Below are 21,515 nucleotides of genomic sequence, written 5' to 3'. Positions count from 1 at the left end.
CTAGCTGGCTGATGGGCGGGAAACCTGCAGAAAAAATTTAAAAGGCGTCCTGCAGTTAAAACTGCCAGGTTTCCAGTCCATAACTCCTCTCCTCCGCTCCGAACACAAGGACCCGTAAATATCAGGGCCATGGTTGCAATGGGTTCCATGATTACGAGGTGTAAGAAAGAGCTTTCCCCACCTTTCCTGAAGACACTGGGTCTAACTTTAACATTTGCCGCAAAACAGACGGTGGGTGGGTAGAAATAAAAGCAGAAAATGCTGGAGGTACTCAGCAGCTGAGTGAGCGTAAGCTCGAGGAACAGCACCTCATCTTTCGATTAGGCACTTTACAGCCCTCTGGACTCAACGTAGAGTTCAACAATTTCAGATCATAACCTCGGCCCCTATCATATATATATTTTTTATCCACACTTTTTGTTTGTGCCTTCTGCTCTTCTCTCCCACATGGCAGCTGTCCTTCATTCTGCCAGCGCAATTCACACTTCATCTAGAGCCATCCTTTGTTTGCTAACCTGTCCCATTACCATCTCCTCTCGCCTTGAATATCTCTTAATGTCTCTTTACTTCTCCTGCCATCTATCCTATCATAGACCTTCCCTTTTGTTCTTTCATCCCCTCCCTCATTTCCTAGCTCCTAAACTTGCTTAAAAATCTGTTCCATTTCCTGCTTTTTCCCAGTTCTGACGAAAGGTGATCGACCTGAAACGTTAACTCTGTTTCTCTCTTCACAGATGCTGCCTGACCTGCTGAGTACCTCCAGCATTTTCTGCTTTTATTTCAGATTTCCAGCATCTGTAGCATTTTCTTTTTGTATTGGTGGGTGGGTAGAGCCCACTTGCCTGCCTGTTATCGCTTCTATGAGGTCCAAGCCTCATGTGAGGTGATACATTTTGGTAGGAAGAATGAGGAGAGACTGTACAAAGTAAATGGTACAATGTTAAAGGGGGTGCAAGAACAGAGAGAGACCAAGGGGTGTTTGTGCACAAATCTTTGAAGATGGCAGGGCAGGTTAACAAAGCATATGGAATCCTGGGCTTTATAAATAGAGGCATAGGACTAGAAATTCGGTGGGCTGCGCCACCAGTTAGCGCCCAACGAGGGCACTTACTGGGTTTAGCGCCACTGGCCACACCGCCCGCTAAATTTAGCGGGGCGCTAATGGCGGCATTAGCCTGTAGCGCTGCGCCGCCACCGATGACGTCATCGGTGTGCGCAGTGCCCCGCTCGCGATATTTGGTAGCGCCCCCCGCTGTAACGCCGGTCGCAATCTGCGACCGGTTCAGGGGGGCCTACCTGCGGCGGTAGAGGCGCAAATTAAAGGAGGTGCGGGGTGGCCATTTTTGTTGTTGGCCGCCTGCCAGAACCTCTCCACGCTGTCGTGCCCGGCCTCCTGAGCACCCGCCCCCCCCCCCCCGGGTAGTGCCGGCTGTGTCCCAAGAGCCCGGCACTTCTCCTCGGTGCCGGGCTCTTTTGCCGGCACTCGCGATTTCTGATCGCGCTGCAGCAGGCCCCTTCCCTTTAAGAAGGGGAGGAAGGCCTGCAGTACCGCAGCGCGCCGTGCTGCAGCGTGGCACGTTGCGCTGCGATTTTCAGTTGCAGCGCCCCAAGAGGGATGCGGGGCGCCTCGAGCAGGGCCGCTCAAACTGAATATCGGGCTGGCGCTCGCGGCTCCTTCCAGGGCGGTACTTCCGGCGCCCAGGCAAGACTGACGCCCCAAATGGGGCGCCACCGAATTGCTAGGCCATAGAGTTCAAAAGCCAGGAGTTATGCTAAACCTATATAAAACGCTAGTTCGACCCCAGCTGGAGTAATGTGACCAATTCTGGGCACCACACTTTGGGAAGGACGTGAAGGCTTTGCAAAGGGTACAGATGAAATTTACTAGAATGGTTCCAGGGATGAGGGATTACAGTTACGTGGATAGACTGGAGAATATGGGGTTGTTCTCCTTAGAGCAGAAAAGGCCAAGAGAAGATTTGATCGAGTTGTTTGTTATGTCTGACATTGGTGATAGGTCCTCGATTGCCTTGGCCTGAGCACATTGAGTTTGATAGTGCTGTTATCATTGTATTGTGTATAGGTATTCGATTGCTTTTGCCTGGGAGTGTGTGTGTGGAGCAGCCATTAAAAAGCAACATGAACTGAACTCTGCTTACGGCCTCTGGATTATCTTTGCAAACGCAACATCTGGCAACGAGAATGGCTGAAATCTCTCTTCCACCACCTCCTCCCTTCCTTGCACTACCTGGTGAGCCGCTGATCCCATGAGTTCGCTGGTTACAGTCCTTTGAAATCTATCTCATTGCTCTTGGACTAGAAAATGTGAGTACATCACGGAAAAAGGCACTGTTATCCCATTGCTTGGGAGCGGAGGGCCAGCGTGTTCTTGGGACATTGCTAGCTCGTGCAAGTTCAGTGCACTACAAGACGAGATGGTGCGTGATCAACTAATAGAGCACACCAACGTGAGAGTGCGTGAAAGACTGTTACTCGAGTCCGACGATCTGTCGTTGTCACAGGCAGTCAACATTGCCTTTCAAGTGGAGTCTGCAGCCGAATGTGCAGCGAAACTAGCACACACCCAGTGACAGCGCCCTCAGCCCCGACAGCTCTGACACGGTAATGCTCGCGCGACGGCAGCAACGCGCACTACTGCGGCAACAGTGTGGAAACTGCAGATCTCGTTCACATGCTACCAGAGCGCAGAATTGCCCCGCGCGCGGCCAAGCCTGTCACAATTGTGGAAAACAAAATCACTTTGCCAATGTCTGCCGCTCTGTCCCGGTTGCTACAAATGGACACTCTCAGTCCTCAAGCACTATAATTCACAACGTGAGCTCTGGGCCAGTAGTGGCTTTCAAGTCATGCACAATTAACCTGAATGATGTGTGCATTCCACTGTTGTTGGATACCAGTGCCAGCGTCTCACTGCCGAATGTGGACACATTCAAACGCTTTTTCAGCTCCCTGACACTCTCTGCGCCCTCCACTGCCCTTTGCGGGCATGGTAATTCGAAAATTGGACTAGTAGGCTCAGTCAACCTCACTGTACGCTATGGAACAAAAGTTTTGCCAGATTTTTGCTTTCATGTGGCACGTCAAGGAACTAACCTGATGGGACTGGATCTTTTCACTGACCTGGGTTTTTCTCTCTTGGACACCGGCGGGTCTGCGATTCTGCACGTCGCCTCACCGTGGCGCCAAACATGGCCAGCACTCTTCGAGGGTCTGGGCTGCCTGACTGCCTTCACCCACCAGCCCATGGTTGACTCCACCGTTACCCCAGTCATTCAGCCACTGCACCGCATCCCGCTTGCTCGCCGTGACAGGGTCACAGCTGAACTAAAGCAGCTACTGGAAGCTGGCATCATCGAACTAGTTGATGCCTCCCCATGGGTCTCCAACCTGGTGGTCGCAACGAAAAAGTCAGGTGGTCTACGCGTCTGTGTCGATCTTCGAGCAGTGAATAAGGCCGTAATCCCTGACAAATATCCACTGCCCACGTCAGAGGAACTCACAGCGCAGTTCTATGGTTCCATCCTGTTCTCGAAACTGGACCTTCGACAGGGCTATCTACAGGTTCCCCTCCACCCCAGCAGCAGGGACCTCACTGCTTTTGTGACACATGCTGGCGTCTTTCAGTACACCAGGATGCCATTTGGACTTAGCTCTGCACCCAGCTGCTTCCAAAAGGTGATGTCCTCTGTGCTCGCGGGCATTCCTGGGGTGGCCATCTACCTGGATGACATCGTCGTGCATGGGCCCTCGACCTCCACTCACGATGAACGCCTTCACAGAGTTTTCACGGCTCTAGCAAAACACAAGCTCACACTGAATGACGAAAAGTGTGTCTTTGCTGTTTCAGAGATCAAATTTGTGGGGTTTCGGTTGCCGGCTGACGGTATATCCCCACTCCAGTCAAACGTGGATGCCATTCACAGCATCCCAGAACCCAGCTCTGCAGCACAGGTTGCCTCCTTCCTTGGCATGACTGGGTACTACCTGAAGTTTTTGCCCCAGTACTCAGCCACCACAGCCCCACTGCGCCAGCTCCTGCGAAAGGATGAGCCCTGGGTGTGGTCACAAGCCTGTACGGAAGCTGTTCACCTCCTCAAATCGCAGCTCATGTCGCCTCCAGTGTTGGCTCACTTTGACGTCGCCAGCCCCACCCTAGTCACCTGCGACGCGTCCGCTGCAGCTGTGGGGGCGGTGTTATCGCAGATACAGAATGGAGTGGAGAAACCAATCGCCTTTGCCTCCCGGGCCCTTAGCCCTACCTAACAGAAGTACTCAGTAGGCGAGCGTGAGGCGCTGGCGTGTGTCTGGGCATGTGAGCGGTGGCACCTGTACACGCATGGCCATGCCTTCACCCTGCGAACCGATCACCAGGCTCTCACTGCCCTGCTGTCGACATCCGGCACGGGCCACAGACCACTGCGTCTACACCGCTGGTCTGACCGCCTCTGCCAATACAATTTCAGTCTCCAGTTCACACCAGGACGTGACAATGTTGTTGCAGATCTGCTCTCCCGCACTGTCTCTGCCCCAGCCCCACTCATCGGGTCTGACCATGTGGAACAGGATATCGTCCAGATGCTGCACATGCCTCTCCAAACCACAGTCTCTCTCCAGGAGCTCAAAGAGGCCTCTGAACAGGATCCGGCCCTCTCCCAGCTGTGCACCTTCATCAGGGATGGCTGGCCTCGGAAGGTGCCTGAGGAACTGTCTGCCTACTCCAGAGTTAAAGAGGAGCTCTCCTGCTGGAATGCCTCCTGTGTTGCACGTGGGCTCTGCACTGTGGTCCCAAGTGCCCTTCGTGCGCGTGTTTTATCCATGGCGCACGAGGGCCACTTGGGCATAGTGAAGCTCAAACAACGATGCCGAGACCTAGTGTGGTGGCCAGGTATCGACAGGGAAATCAAGGTCCTGGTCAAGGACTGTGCAGCCTGCCTTGTAAGTGGCAAGACTGGCCACCAAGCTCCTCCACCCCTGCAACCCCTTGCCTGGCCCTCTCAGCCCTGGGAGCACCTGCAGCTGGACGTCTGCGGGGAGATCCATGGTGTCCCCCACCATCAACGGTTCCTAGTGGTGACCTATGACCTGCACTCAAAATGGCCTGAGGTCACTGCCGTGGGCTCCGTCACCTCTCGGGTCATCATTGATATCCTTGAGTCCCTCTTCTCCCGCTGGGGGCATCCAAAGGCCATCACCACAGACAATGGCCCCCAAATGGTCTCTTTGGAACTCTCCTCTTACCTTGAGAGCAAGGGCATCCGTCACATACTACCACCCCGAGTCAAATGGGGGGGGTGGAGCGTTTTAACCAGACACTGAAAAATGGCCTCAGAGCACACCTATCCCAGGGGTGTGTGTTTGACAAGGCCCTCCTCCACACACTGCTGCACTACAGAGCCTCCCAGCATTCCACTACAGGGGTCTCACCCGCATCCCTCATGCTAGGCTGTGAGCGCATGCTGCCCCTTGGCAGGCTCCGCCCCTCGCTAGCTCAGAGCCCTGCTCCACCGGCTCAAGCCACAGTCGCTAGACAGCAGGAGAAGATGAAACTCCGCTTCGACCAGTCGAACAGGGCCATGGCGCCCAACATCTCAGTCTCCGATTGGGTCAGAGTCCGCAGGCCTCACCGCAACAATAAGATGGCGTCATTCTGGTCCTCCCCTCTCCAAATCAGCCGCCAACTTGGACCAGCCATTTTCTGCCTGACAGCTCTCGGTGGCATGCCAGCTGCCTTCGGAAGGTGCCAGCACCCCCTGATGCGGGATTATATGGACCTAATCCCCAAGCCTTACCCCCAGAGTGGTGGGATGCACATGTAGCTCAGCCAGCCAACCCTCAAGCAGATATTGTGCCTCAGCCTGCTCCTCACCAGTCCCCACTTCGGCCTGCTCTTCACCTGTCCACACCTCGGTCTGTTTGTACACGTTCTCGCCCTGGCCACCTACAGGACTTTGTCACTACATTTCACGTTTGAAATTCTGTGAGGGGGGAGGAAATGTTATGTCTGACATTGGTGATAGGTACTCGATTGCCTTGGCCTGAGCACATGGAGTTTGATAGTGCTGTTATCATTGTATGGTGTATAGGTATTCGATTGCTTTTGCCTGGAAGTGTGTGTGTGGAGCAGCCATTAAAAAGCAACATGAACTGAACTCTGCTTACGGCCTCTGGATTATCTTTGCAAACGCAACAGTGTTTAAAATCATGAAGGGTTTAGATAGAGTAAATAAAGAGAAACTATGGTTCCTATGGCTGAAGGGTCGATAACCAGAGGGCACAGATTGAAGGCGATTGGCAAAGGAACCAGAGGCGACATGGAGAAAAACTTCTTTACACAATGAGTGGTTCATATTTGGAATGTGCTGCCTGATAGGGTGGTGGATACAGATTCAATAGTACCTTTCAAAAGTGAATTAGATAAATACTTGAAGGAGAAAAACATTGCAGAGATATGCGACTAACTGGACTTCAAAAGAGCCGGTGCAGACTCAATTGGCTGTACTATCCTATGAACTATGATGATTCTATAAATCATTTGGAGGCCGGCGCCTCGTTTGCTTGGGTACGGCAGCTGCTCACATCAAATCGCCACTCTGGTCGGGGAGGATGGGAAATAGGTCGGCTAACCTTCTACAGAGAAGGTTCACTCGATTAATCCCGGGGATGAGGGGGTGGTCATATGAGGAGAGGCTGAGTGGATTGGGACTCTACTCATTGGAGTTCAGAAGAATGAGAGGCGATCTTATTGAAACATATAAGATTGTGAAGGGGTTGGATCGGGTGGATGCGGTGAGGATGTTCCCAATGATGGGTGAAACTCGAACTAGGGGGCATAGTCTTAAAATAAGGGGCTGCTCTTTCAAAACTGAGATGAGGAGAAACTTCTTCACTCAGAGGGTGGTAGGTTTGTGGAATTTGCTGCCCCAGAAAGCTGTGGAAGCTACATCATTAAATAAATTTAAAACAAAAATAGATAGTTTCCTAGAAGTAAAGGGAATTAAGGGTTACGGGGAGCGGGCAGAAAATTGGACATGAGTCTAGGTTCGGAATGGTCATGGCCCTGTGGGTAGTGGAGTGGGCCCAGGGGCCGTGTAGCCTGGTTCTGCTCCTACTGTGTTCTAATTCTGTGTTAGATTTCAGATGGTTTTATTCCTGTTCCTGGCTGGGGTGGAGGTCGCCTTTACAGAAGGCAAGTACTGTAGAAAATATAGGGACAGAGTGATCTCCTGGACGAGTTTCGATCGCCTAGATGGGTCGGAGAGGAATTTCCCAGATTTTTTCTCCCAAATTGGCCATTGGGTTTTTTATCTGGTTTTTCGCCTCTCCCGGGAGATCACATGGGTTCGGGTGGGATGGAGAGTGATAGAAGATTTGAGGTTAGGATCAGATCAGCCATGATCTTATTGAATGGTGGAGCAGGCTCGAGGGGCCGATTGGCCTACTCCTGCTCCTATTTCATATGTTCTTATGTTATGTTCTTATGTTCCCACATGTAGCCAGATGGTAGTCAGTGGCTAGAGGGAGGTGGAGGGAGGGGGGGGGGGGGTGGGGAAGAGAGAGAGAGGAGGAGGAGGAGGATGGCGGTGAGAGGTGATCCCAGGAGGAGGAGGAAGCAGATGGGTCACCATAAGGCAAGAGTATTTTTGTGAGGTCGAGAGGACCGATTTTTGAGCAGATCCCAGTAGCTCCTTTTAATGACTGCTCAACGCCAGTACAAATGTGCATCAAAGGACCGCGATTTGCACACTAAAAGTGAACTCCCATCTGAAAAGGAGGGGGCTCTCTGGCCACCCATCAAAAGGCTTCCCAACTATGTGGTGACGGCTAGAGCGCAGGTGTGACAGGACATCATTTTTAGGCCGCTACCACTTCATTTAAGCCAGGCTGCCACAGTTAAAACTGGCCCCACTGACAAGAGCTAAGGTGCGACTCCAAGGGCACAGAAGCCCACCAGTATCCTGCCCAAATTACTCCTCTTCATGGCTCAGCGAATCTTCCTTTATCCGTTTTATGTATTTTTATTATTCCCCCATCTTTTAAGTGCCTTGGGACATTTTCAACGATATTAATACAAGTTGCTATTACTGTCCTAAGAATAGCAAACTCCCCCAGAAGTTAGCATTGCTAGCAAATGGGAAAGGCAGTGCCCATTGTTGCTCCGACTTGGGGATAAATGTGAGCATTGATGAGAATAAGATCAGAAGATTTTTTTTTTTTTTACGCAGCGAGTTATGATCTTGAATGCATTGCCTGAATGGGTGGTGGAAACAGATTCTATAATAACTTTCAAAAGGGAATTGGAAATATACTTGAAAAAGGAAACATTTGCAGGGGCTATGGGGAAAAAGCAGGGGAATGGGACTAATTGGATAGCTCCTCTAAAAAGCCGGCACAGGCACAATGGGCCGGATGGCCTCGTTCTGTGCTGCATCATACCCAAACACACTGTCTGCCTGCTCACATCAGCCTCCACTTTACATATACAAAAGCAAAATACTGCAGATGCTGGAAATCTGAAATAAAACCAGAAAATGCTGGAAACACTCAGCAGGTCAGGCAGCATCTGTGGAGAGAAACAGGGTAAATGGTTCTCTGCTGCCTGTAACCTATATCCTAACACGCACCAAGTTCACCCATCAATTCTGTACTGGCTCCCAGTCCGGTAATGCCTGGATTTTAAAATTCTCATCTTTGTTTTCAAATCCCTCCCTAGCCTCGCCCCTCCCTCTCTCTGTAGCCTCCTCTAGCCCTACAACCCGCCGAGAACTCGGCGCTCCTCCAATTCTGGCATCTGGCGCATCCCTGATTTTAATCGCACCACCATCAGCAGCCATGCATTCAGCTGGCAAGGCTCTAAGCTCTGGAAGTCCCACCCTAAACCTCGCCGCCTTGCTCTTCTCCTTTAGGAGACTCTTTAAAGCCTACTTCTTTGACCAAGCTTTTGGTCACCTGTCCTAATATCTCCTTATGTCAAATGTGTGTCATTACGCTCCCCGTGAAGCGCCTTGGGACATTTTACAACGTTTAAGGCATTATACAAATGCTGGTCGGAGAATCTAGAACTAGGGAGCATAGCCTCAGGATAAGGGGTTGGCCATTTAAGACTGAGATGAGGAGAAATTTATTCGCTCAGAGGGTTGTGAATCTGGAATTCTCTAAGATTTTTGGACTCTAGAGGAAGCAAGGGATATGGGGATCAGGCGGGAAAGTGGAGTTGAAGTCGAAGATCAGCCATGATCTTATTGAATGGCTCCTAATTCTTATGTTGTTAAAAAGGACTTGCATTTATGTCCGGTGGTCGACTTTCACGACCACCGGACATCTCAAAGCGCTTTACAGTCAATTAAAGTAATTTTGAAGTGTAGTCACTGTTGCAATGTAGGAAACGCGGCAGCCAATTTGCACACAGCAAGCTCCCACAAACAGCAATGTGATAATGACCAGATAATCTGTTTCTCAGTGATGTTGGTTGAGGAATAAAGATCGGCCAGGACACCGGGGTGACTCTTCTTTGAAACAGTGCCATAGGAATCTTTTCCGTCCACCTGAGAGAGCAGACGGTTTAACATCTCATCCGAAAGGCAGCACCTCCGGCAGTGCAGCGCTCCCTCAGCACTGCATTGGGACAGCCTGCCTCGATTTTGGCGGGCGCTCGAGTCCCTGGTAGCGGGACTTGAACCCACAACCTGCTGACTCAGAGGCGATGCGTGCTGCCCACTGAGCCACAGCTGACACGGTTGTGTTTAGGTCTTTCACCAGATTATTTACACCCAGTTTACTTATTACTGATGCTGCCACTGCTGTTCAGAGTCCCTCCTGCAGATGGGAGCAGCTAGTGAAGGAGGGGAGCAGTTGGAGAGCAGCAAAGGGGCAGTGACAATGTCTGGAGATGGGAGCAGCTAATGAAGGAGGGGAGCAATTGGAGAGCAGAGAGGGGCAGTGACAATGTCTGGAGATGGGAGCAGCAGAGGGGCAGTGACAATGTCTGGAGATGGGAGCAGCTAATGAAGGAGGGGAGCAATTGGAGAGCAGAGAGGGGCAGTGACAATGCCTGGAGATGGGAGCAGCAATGGGGCAGTGACAATGCCTGGAGATGGGAGCAGCAATGGGGCAGTGACAATGCCTGGAGATGGGAGCAGCAGAGGGGCAGTGACAATGTCTGGAGATGGGAGCGGCAATGGGGCAGTGACAACGTCTGGAGATGGGAGCGGCAATGGGGCAGTGACAATGTCTGGAGATGGGAGCGGCAATGGGGCAGTGACAATGCCTGGAGACGGGAGCGGCAATGGGGCAGTGACAATGCCTGGAGACGGGAGCGGCAATGGGGCAGTGACAACGTCTGGAGATGGGAGCGGCAATGGGGCAGTGACAACGTCTGGAGATGGGAGCGGCAATGGGGCAGTGACAACGTCTGGAGATGGGAGCGGCAATGGGGCAGTGACAATGCCTGGAGACGGGAGCGGCAATGGGGCAGTGACAATGTCTGGAGATGGGAGCGGCAATGGGGCAGTGACAACGTCTGGAGACGGGAGCGGCAATGGGGCAGTGACAACGTCTGGAGACGGGAGCGGCAATGGGGCAGTGACAATGTCTGGAGACGGGAGCGGCAATGGGGCAGTGACAATGCCTGGAGACGGGAGCGGCAATGGGGCAGTGACAACGTCTGGAGATGGGAGCGGCAATGGGGCAGTGACAATGTCTGGAGACGGGAGCGGCAATGGGGCAGTGACAATGCCTGGAGACGGGAGCGGCAATGGGGCAGTGACAATGCCTGGAGACGGGAGCGGCAATGGGGCAGTGACAATGTCTGGAGACGGGAGCGGCAATGGGGCAGTGACAATGTCTGGAGACGGGAGCGGCAATGGGGCAGTGACAATGCCTGGAGACGGGAGCGGCAATGGGGCAGTGACAATGTCTGGAGATGGGAGCGGCAATGGGGCAGTGACAATGCCTGGAGACGGGAGCGGCAATGGGGCAGTGACAATGTCTGGAGACGGGAGCGGCAATGGGGCAGTGACAATGCCTGGAGACGGGAGCGGCAATGGGGCAGTGACAACGTCTGGAGATGGGAGCGGCAATGGGGCAGTGACAACGTCTGGAGATGGGAGCGGCAATGGGGCAGTGACAATGCCTGGAGATGGGAGCGGCAATGGGGCAGTGACAATGCCTGGAGATGGGAGCGGCAATGGGGCAGTGACAATGTCTGGAGACGGGAGCGGCAATGGGGCAGTGACAATGTCCCCTGAGTGACACCGTGTGCCCAGCCCAGGGAGGCGGGGCTCAGCGGGCGCTTCAGCCAATCCGCGCCGCCGGACAGCTGCCAATCAAACTCCGGCCGACGGTTGACAGCCGCCCGTTGACATTTTCTTTTTAAATATTCGGCCGAACTTTTACATTTTTGTTTTTAAAAAAAAATATTTATCGCGCGAACAATTAAGAACAAACTTTTTTTTTAAATCGGGCGGGCCGCTCGGAAAGATTTGTTGGTTTGAACTCGCTGGCAGCTCGCGCTACTTTTACCTTTCAAAAAGACAAGAGAAGGAAAGGAAAATGGCCCGGTCGCCATACCTCACCTGGAGTTCGCTGATCCATGAGTGCCGATATAAATACATCTGGTTAGAATTCTAATTATATTTAGATATTAACCGAAGAGCCGTCATTATATTAAAATTTAAAAAAATAATTTTTTTTCACTTTCTGACGAATCTGCGGAAGAAATATGGCGGCTCCCCTTACCCGGCGTACACCGCGCAAGCCGAGGAGGTTGTCGGTTAGGGGCGGGAAGCGACAAGAGGTGACGTCCGGCGGGCCGGGGCCGAGTCCTTCAGTCCGCCCAACTCCTCTTAACTTCCGGCGCAGGACTGGAGGACCAGCTAAATGCTATGCCATGGCTGCCAAGTTACATAGTGTTTGGGGAGAATTTTTATCGTTTTGGTTTAAAAATTTTAATGTTAAAAATAATCCCAGCTCCAGGTGGCTGAAAGTGGCAACTATTGAGGAAGTTGTGACTGTGCCCTCCCAAATATTTTTCGAATTCGTTGTACAAAAAAATGAGAGTCAGGGAAAGAGCCTCTGGTCCATCCAGCCTGCATCACAATATGTGCACCCCACCCGAAACCCTGGAAAGGCAGAAAAACAGATAAAAACCCAGGACAATCTGGGTAAAAAAAATCTCCGACCACCACCCCCACTTAGGCGATTGGAACCAGTCCATCAGATCACTATGGCCCTGATGATACTGTGCAGTAACTAACTTTTGTAAGAGGTGATCTCCGCCTTCGCCAGAAACAGGTCTAGTTCTCGCTTGAGGGAATCGGCATCCATTGCACGAGCACGCAGCCTGTTTCAGATGTCCACTATTCTCTGGGAAAAGAACCACCTCCTGATGTCTAATCACCTGTTCCAAACCCAGTAATTGTCTGCGTCCATGATTGCTCCTTTTGTGTGATATGCAGTGTTACTACCAGAAGTTCTCTGATCTTGACAGCTCTAATTCTGGCTCACTGGTCCTGCTCTGTGGTTCAAGCCCCACTCCAGAGCGTTGAGCACATAAACTAGGCTGACGCTTCAGTGTAGCACTGAAGGAGTGCTGCACTGTCAGAGGTGCTGTCTTTTGGATGAGATGTTAAACTGAGGCCACGTCTGTCCTCCCAGGTGGACGTAAATTATCCCATGGCACTATTCGAAGAAAAGCAGGAGCGTTCTCCCAGTGTCCTGACTAATATTTATTCCTCAACTGACATCACTAAAAGTTATCTGGTCATTATCTCATTGCTGTTTGTGGGAGCTTGCTGTGCGTACATTAGCTGCTGCATTGCCTACATTATAACAGTGACTACATTTGAAAAGTACCTCATTAACTATAAAGCACTTTGGGACGTCCTGAGGCTGTGAAACCTATATGAATGCAAGATCTATCTTTTCTGTGATGGTTCCTGGAAACTTCTCAAGCCTCCCGTACTGTGCATGACATCACGCAATTAAATGTTGGTATTCCAACAATGTCTTGAATCACCTGCATTTGTGGCAGTAGCTCACCATAGGGGACTGATGGAGAAAATCATCCGTCTCAACTATGCACTCAAGTTTTCTGTTGTCACAAGGACATAGGTCACAGAAGTAGGGTGGAGTAAGGCAGTGGTGTAGATGAGGATGAAGATTTTGAAATGCCATATTTAAGGATAGCACAACTGTCTGTATCTTGATGTGTACTACAATATACTCATGCTTACAGTGAGTGCGCTGGAATGGCTAAGTTAATGATATCAGATTTGCCAACAATTTGTCAAATTTCCCGTAAAGAATTTTTCTTTAAAAAGTAAGATCCACTGGGGGTGGAATTTCCAGAGATCCTGAGCTATCAGCTGGGCCTTGTATATAATGGCGACTCATCGGAACCCAGAAACCATAACTCCCTTAATGCTCTCAGTGGACATCCCGCCCCAGGGGTTAACCTACCGAACCTCCTGCCCATGTCTCTTTCCTCACTCGCTATGCTCCACCCTGACCCTCAAGTGTGTCCTCTCTCATATTGCCTACAGAACGAATGCCTCTGACCCACCTCACCCCCATTATCCGTGTCTTTATCACCTCTAAACTCCCATTGGCCTCTCAAGCTCCACCCTTCACAAAATCCAACTTGCCCAAAATTCCAGCAGCTCAGGCAGCATCTGTGGAGAAAGAAAAAACTTCTACCTTCCTCAGAACTGGAGGATATCACAGATGATGACCATATAAGAATGAACAGCGAAAGAAAATGGCATCTATCCGACAATGTGGAAAACTGCCCAGGTATGTCCTGTCCACTAAAAGCAGGACAAATCCAACCCAGCCAATTACCACCCCATCAGTCTACTCTCAATCATCAGCAAAGTGATGGAAGGTGTCATCGACAGTGCTATCAAGCGGCACTTACCAATAACCTGCTCACTGATGCCCAGTTTGGGTTCCACCAAGACCACTCGGCTCCCGACCTCATTACAGCCTTGGACCAAACATGGACAAAGGAGCTGAATTCCAGAGGTGAGGTGAGAGTGACTGCCCTCGACATCAAGGCAGCATTTGACTGAGTCTGGCATCAAGGAGCCCTAGTAAAACTGAAGTCAATGGGAATCGGGGAAAATGCTCCACTGGCTGGAGTCATACCTAGCACAAAGGAAGATGGTTGTGGTGGTTGAAGGTCAATCATCACAGCCCCAGGACATCGCTGCAGGAGTTCCTCAGGGCAGTCATAGAGTAATACAGCACGGATAGAGGCCCTTCGGCCCATCGTGTCCGTGCCGGCCATCAAGCCCTGCCTAATCTAATCCCATATTCCAGCATTTGGCCCGTAGCCTTGTATGCTATGGCATTTCAAGTGCACATCCAAATGCTTCTTAAATGTTGTGAGGGTTTCTGCCTCCACAACCCTTTCAGGCAGTGAGTTCCAGACTCCAACCACCCTCTGGGTGAAAAAGTTCTTTCTCAAATCCCCTCTAAACCTCCCGCCCTTTACCTTGAATCTATGCCCCCTAGTTATTGACCACTCTACTAAGGGAAAAAGCTCCTCAGCATCCATCCTATCTATGCCCCTCATAATTTTGTACACCTCAATCATGTCCCCCCTCAGGCTCCTCTGCTCCAAGGAAAACAAACCCAATCTGCCCAGTCTCTCTTCATAGCTGAAGCGCTCCAGCCCTGGTAACATCCTGGTGAACCTCCTCTGCACCCTCTCTAACGCGATCACATCCTTCCTGTAGTGTGGCGACCAGAACTGCACACAGTATTCCAGCTGTGGCCTAACCAGTGTTTTATACAGCTCCATCATAACCTCCTTGCTCTTATATTCAATGCCTCGGCTAATGAAGGCAAGTATCCCATATGCCTTTTTTACCACCTTATCCACCTGTTCCGCCGCCTTCAGGGATCTGTGTACTTGCACGCCCAGATCCCTCTGACCCTCCGTCTTGCCTAGGGTCTTTCCATTCATTGTGTATTCCTTTGCCTTGTTAGTCCCCCCAAAGTGCATCACCTCGCACTTTTCCGGGTTAAATTCCATTTGCCACTGTTCCGCCCATCTGACCAACCCATCTATATCGTCCTGCAGACTGAGGCTACCCTCCTCGCTATTTACCACCCTACCAATTTTTGTATCATCCGCGAACTTACTGATCATACCCTTTACATTCATATCCAAGTCATTAAGGTAGACCACAAACAGCAAGGGACCCAGCACCGATCCCTGTGGTACCCCACTGGCCACAGGCTTCCAGTCACAAAAACAACCTTCGACCATCACCCTCTGCCTTCTGCCACAGTGTCCTGGGCCCAACCATCTTGAGCTGATTCATCAATATAAGGTCAGAAATGGGGATGTTCGCTGATGACTGCACAGTGTTCAACGCCATTCACAACTCCTCAGATAATGAAGCAGTCCATGCCCTCATGCAACAAGACCTGGATGACATTCAGGCTTGGGCTGATAAGTGGCAGTTGACATTCGCACCACAAAAATGTCAGGCAATGACTATCTCCAACAAGCGAGAGTCTAATCACCTCCCCATGACATTCAATGGCATTACCATTGCCGAATCCCCCGCTATCAACATCCTGGGGGGTCACCATTAACCAGAAACATCGACTGGACCAGCCAGTCGAGCAGCAGCAGAAGCAGCTGTGGGTGAAAATAAAGGTCAGTGATTTTCAGGCCCAGTCGAGCAGCGGCAGCAGTGAGAGCGGCGGCAGAATTCGAGAGTGACGTCACAGTACAGAAATTGATGCCGGCGCAGGGGAAGCAGCTAATTGGATGAGTACGGCCAGGTGAGTATACTAGTTTATATTTGACAGTTAAGGTTAATAGTTTATAAGTTTTAAAAAATCTTAACTTCGTGGTTTATAGTTGCTACGGTTTCTGTTGTGTAGCGGGGAGTGCTAGTAAACAAGGGCCCTTGAGTATATCATTTAATTGTAGTGTAATTAGTGGTATTGATTTGATTCAATTTAATTTAAGTTAATTAAAAGGGTAAGTCATGGCAGCACAGCTCGGTCTCGTGGCATGCTCCTCCTGCACGATGTGGGAAATCAGGGACACTTCCTGTGTCCCTGATGACCATGTGTGCGGGAAGTGCATCCAGCTGCAGCTACTGGCAGACCGCATTGCGGCGCTGGAGCTGTGAATGGATACATACTGGAGCATTTGCGATGCTGAGGACATCATGGATAGCAGGTTTAGGGAGTTGGTCACACCGCAGGTAAAGGCTGCACAGGCAGGAAGGGAATGGGTGACCGCCAGGCAGAGTAGTAGGCGCAGGCAGGTAGTGCAGGGGTCCCCTGTGGCCATCCCCCTCTCAAACAGATATAGCACTTTGGATATTGTTGGGGGAGCTGGCTTATCAGCGGAAGGCAGCAGTAGCCAACTTCCTGGCACCATGGATGGCTCTGCTGCACAGGACAGGAGGAAAAAGAGCGGGAGAGCTATAGTGATAGGGGATTCTATTGTAAGGGGAATAGATAGGCGTTTCTACGGCCGCAAACGAGACTCCAGGATGGTATGTTACCTCCCTGGTGCAAGGGTCAAGGATGTCTCGGAGCGGCTGCAGGGCATTCTGGAGGGGGAGGGTGAACAGCCAGTTGTCGTGGTTCATATAGGTACCAACGATATAGGTACCAACGATACAGGTAAAAAACAGGATGCGGTCCTAAAAGCTGAATATAGGTAGTTAGGAGGTAAATTAAAAAATAGGACCTCAAAGGTAGTAATCTCAAGATTGCTACCAGTGCCACGTGCTAGTCAGAGTAGAAATAGAAGGATATTTCAGCTGAATATGTGGCTAGAGTAATGCTGCAAGGGGGAGGGATTCAAATTCCTTGGACATTGGAAGCGGTTCTAGGGGAGGTGGGACCAGTACAAACTGGACGGTTTGCACCTGGGTAGGACCGGGACCGATGTCCTAGGGGGAGTGTTTGCTAGTGCTCTTGGGAAGGGTTTAATCTCAAATGGCAGGGAGGTGGGAACCTGTGCAGGGAGACAGAGGAAAGGGAAGCAAGGATAGAAGCAAAAGACAGGAAGGAGAAAAGCAAAAGTGGAAGGCAGAGAAATCAAGGGTGTAAATCAAACAGGGCCGCAGTAAGTAATAATTCTAAAAGGACTAAGAGTGTTAAAAAAACAAGCCTGAAGGCTTTGTGTCTTAATGCGAGGAGCATTCATAATAAGGTGGATGAATTAGCTGCACAAATGGATGTAAACGGATATGATATAATTGGGATTACGGAGACATGGGTCCAGGGTGACCAAGGCTGGGAATTCAATATCCAGGGGTATTCAATATTCAGGAAGGATAGGCAAAAAGGAAAAGGAGGTGGGGTAGCATTGCTGGTTAAAGAGGAGGTTAACACAATAGTAAGGAAGGATATTAGCTCTGATGATGTGGAATCTGTATGGGTAGAGCTGAAAAATACCACGGGGCAGAAAACTTTAGTGGGAGTTGTATACAGACCCCCAAACAGTAATGCTGAGGTTGGGGATGGCATTAAACAGGAAATTAGAGACGCGTGCAATAAGGGCACAGCAGTTATCATGGGTGACTTCAATCCACATATAGATTGAGCTAACCAAGTTAGTAACAATGCTGTGGAGGAGGAATTCCTAAAGTGTATACGGGATGGTTTCCTGGACCAATATGTCGAGGAACCAACTAAAGATCAGGCCATCTTAGACTGGGTATTATGTAATGAGAAAAGATTAATTAGCAATCTTGTTGTGCGAGGCACCTTGGGGAGGAGCAATCATAATATGATAGAATTCTTCATTAAAATGGAGAGTGAAGTCGTTGACTCGGAGACTAGGGTCCTGAATTTAAATAAAGGAAATTACGATGGTATGAGGCGCGAGTTGGCTAGGATGGATTGGGGAGCGTTACTTAAAGGGTTGATGGTGGATAGGCAATGGCAAACATTTAAAGATCGCATGTATGAACTACAGAATTTGTTCATCCCTGTTTGGCATAAAAATAAAACAGAAAAGGTGACTCAACCGTGGCTAACAAACAAAATTAGGGATAGCATAAGATCCAAGGAGAGGACATATAAATTGGCCAGAAAAAGCAGCAAACCTGAGGATTGGGAGCAGCTTAGGATTCAGCAAAGGAGGACAAAGGGATTAATTAAGAGGGGGAAAATAGAGTATGAGAGTAAGCTTGCAGGGAACATAAAAACTGATTGATTGCTGTACCTGGAACTCACGACAACCCAAGCAACCCACCCACCTGCCCCTTCAACCACCGTCTGCCCCACCTGTGACAGAGACTGTAGGCCCTGCATTGGACTCATCAGTCACCGGAGAACTCATTTTTAGTGTGGAAGCAAGTCACCCTCGGTTCCGAGGAACTGCCTAAGAAGAAGATTGGGAGGGTTGGTGATCGGGAAGGTTGGTGACCGAGAGGGTTGGTGATCGGGAGGGTTGGTGATTGGGAGGGTTGGTGATCGGGAGGGTTGGTGAGAAGGTTGGTGATCGGGAGGGTTGGAGATCGGGAGGTTGGTGATCGGGAAGGTTGGTGATCGGGAGGTTGGTGATCGGGATGTTGGTGATCGGGAGGGGTGGTGTATGGGAGGGTTGGTGATCGGGACGTTTGGTGATCGGGAGGTTGGTGATCGGGAGGTTGGTGATCGGGAGGGTTGGTGATCGGGAGGTTGGTGATCGGGAGGTTGGTGATCGGGAGGGTTGGTGATCGGGAGGGTTGGTGATCGGGAGGTTTGGTGATCGGGAGGTTTGGTGATCGGGAGGTTGGTGATCGGGAGGGTTGGTGATCGGGAGGGTTGGTGATCGGGAGGGTTCGTGATCGGGAGATTGGTGATCGGGAGGGTTGGTGATCGGGAGGGTTGGTGATCGGGAGGTTGGTGATCGGGAGGGTTGGTGATCGGGAGGGTTGGTGATCGGGACGTTTGGTGATCTGGAGGGTTGGAGAGAGGGTTGGTGATCGGGAGGGTTGGTGATCGGGAGTTTGGCGATCGGGATGGTTGGTGATCGGGGGGGTTGGTGATCGGGATGGTTGGTGATCGGGAGGGTTGGTGATCGGGAGTTTGGTGATCGGGGGGGTTGGTGATCCGGAGGTTGGTAATCGGGACGTTTGGTGATCGGGAGGGTTGGTGATTGGGAGGTTGGTGATCGGGAGGATAAGTAATCGGGAGGTTGGTGATCGGGACGGTTGGTGATCGAGAGGGTTGGTGATCGGGAGGGTTGGTGATCGGGAGTGTTGGTGATTGGGAGGGTTGGTGATTGGGGCATTTGGTGATCGGGAGGGTTGGTGATCGGGAGGGTTGGTGATCGGGAGGGTTGGTGATCCGGAGGTTGGTAATCGGGACGTTTGGTGATCGGGAGGGTTGGTGATCGCGAGGGTTGGCGATCGGGAGGGTTGGCGATCGGGAGGGTTGGCGATCGGGAGGGTTGGCGATCGGGAGGGTTGGCGATCGGGAGGGTTGGCGATCGTGAGGGTTGGTGATCGGGAGGGTGGTGATCGGGAGCGTTGGAGAGAGGTTTGGTGATCGGGAGGGTTGGTGATCGGGACGTTTGGTGATCGGGAGGTTGGTGATCGGGAGGTTGGTGATCGGGAGGGTTGGTGATTGGGAGATTGGTGATCACGAGGGTTGGTGATTGGGGGGTTGGTGATCGGGAGGTTGGTGATCGGGAGGTTGGTGATCGGGAGGGTTGGTGATCGGGAGGTTGGTGATCGGGAGGTTGGTGATCGGGAGGTTGGTGATCGGGAGGGTTGGTGATCGGGAGGGTTGGTGATCGGGAGATTGGTGATCGGGAGGGTTGGTGATCGGGAGATTGGTGATCGGGAGGGTTGGTGATCGGGAGGGTTGGTGATCGGGAGATTGGTGATCGGGAGGTTGGAGAGAGGTTTGGTGATCGGGAGGGTTGGTGATCGGGAGGTTAGTGATCGAGAGGGTTGGTGATCGGGAGGGTTGGTGATCGGGAGGGTTGGTGATCGGGAGGGGTGGTCATCGGGTGGGTTGGTGATCGGGAGGTTGGTGATCGGGAGGTTGGTGATCGGGAGGTTGGTGATCGGGACGTTTGGTGATCGGGACGTTTGGTGATCGGGAGGGTTGGTGATCGGGTGGGTTGGTGATCGGGAGGGTTGGTGATCGGGAGGTTGGTGATCGGGAGGGTGGTGATCGGGAGGGTTGGTGATCGGGAGGGTTGGTGATCGGGAGGGTTGGTGATCGGGAGGTTGGTGATCGGGAGGGTGGTGATCGTGAGGGTTGGTGATCGGGAGGGTTGGTGATCGGGAGGGCTGGTGATCGGAAGGGTTGGTGATCGGGAGGGTTGGTGATCGGGAGGGTTGGTGATCGGGAGGGTTGGTGATCGGGAGTGTTGGTGATCGGGAGTGTTGGTGATCGGGAGGTTTGGTGATCGGGAGGTTTGGTGATCGGGAGGGTTGATGATCGGGAGGTTGGTGATCGGGAGGGTGGTGATCGGGAGGGTGGTGATCGTGAGGGTTGGTGATCGTGAGGGTTGGTGATCGGGAGGGTGGTGATCGGGAGGGTTGGTGATCGGGAGGGTTGGTGATCGGGAGGGTTGGTGATCGGGAGGTTGGTGATCGGGAGGGTTGGTGATCGGGAGGGTTGGTGATCGGGAGGGTTGGTGATCGGGAGGGTTGGTGATCGGGAGGGTTGGTGATCGGGAGGGTTGGTGATCGGGAGGTTGGTGATCGGGAGGGTTGGTGATCGGGAGGTTGGTGATCGGGAGGGTTGGTGATCGGGAGGGTTGGTGATCGGGAGGGTTGGTGATCGGGAGTGTTGGAGAGAGGTTTGGTGATCGGGAGGGTTGGTGATCGGGACGTTTGGTGATCGGGAGGTTGGTGATCGGGAGGTTGGTGATCGGGAGGGTTGGTGATTTGGAGATTGGTGATCGGGAGGGTTGGTGATCGGGAGGTTGGTGATCGGGAGGTTGGTGATCGGGAGGGTTGGTGATCGGGAGGTTGGTGATCGGGAGGTTGGTGATCGGGAGGTTTGGTGATCGGGAGGGTTGATGATCGGGAGGGTTGGTGATCGGGAGGTTGGTGATCGGGAGGGTGGTGATCGGGAGGGTTGGTGATCGGGAGGGTGGTGATCGGGAGGGTTGGTGATCGGGAGGGTTGGTGATCGGGAGGGTTGGTGATCGGGAGGTTGGTGATCGGGAGGGTTGGTGATCGGGAGGGGTGGTCATCGGGTGGGTTGGTGATCGGGAGGTTGGTGATCGGGAGGTTGGTGATCGGGAGGTTGGTGATCGGGACGTTTGGTGATCGGGACGTTTGGTGATCGGGAGGGTTGGTGATCGGGTGGGTTGGTGATCGGGAGGGTTGGTGATCGGGAGGTTGGTGATCGGGAGGGTGGTGATCGGGAGGGTTGGTGATCGGGAGGGTTGGTGATCGGGAGGGTTGGTGATCGGGAGGTTGGTGATCGGGAGGGTGGTGATCGTGAGGGTTGGTGATCGTGAGGGTTGGTGATCGGGAGGGCTGGTGATCGGAAGGGTTGGTGAT

General features: G+C 51.9%; 2 protein-coding genes across 3 annotated transcripts in view; one reads left to right on the top strand and one right to left on the bottom strand.

Moving 5' to 3' along the window:
- zfat (zinc finger and AT hook domain containing) overlaps window positions 1-11,864 on the bottom strand; it is a 209,263-nt gene extending 197,399 nt beyond the window's left edge. Inside the window, exon 1 of one of the 2 annotated variants that reach the window (XM_085992470.1) lies at window positions 11,592-11,864. In XM_085992470.1, the coding sequence (XP_085848596.1) occupies window positions 11,592-11,610 (19 nt within the window). In that variant the 5' untranslated portion in view covers window positions 11,611-11,864. The remainder of the gene's footprint in view (window positions 1-11,591) is intronic. The other variant, XM_085992468.1, reaches the window with a different exon arrangement.
- LOC147114637 (uncharacterized) overlaps window positions 11,339-21,515 on the top strand; it is a 39,732-nt gene continuing 29,555 nt past the window's right edge. Inside the window, exon 1 of the mRNA XM_085992471.1 lies at window positions 11,339-11,633. The gene's annotated coding sequence lies outside the window, so the exon portion shown is untranslated. The remainder of the gene's footprint in view (window positions 11,634-21,515) is intronic.

This window comes from Somniosus microcephalus, chromosome 7 (assembly GCF_052327205.1).
Source record: "Somniosus microcephalus isolate GS21.2 chromosome 7, FLI_Smic_1.0, whole genome shotgun sequence".
NCBI lineage: Eukaryota > Metazoa > Chordata > Chondrichthyes > Squaliformes > Somniosidae > Somniosus > Somniosus microcephalus.
This window is presented reverse-complemented; position numbering and strand designations above follow the sequence as displayed.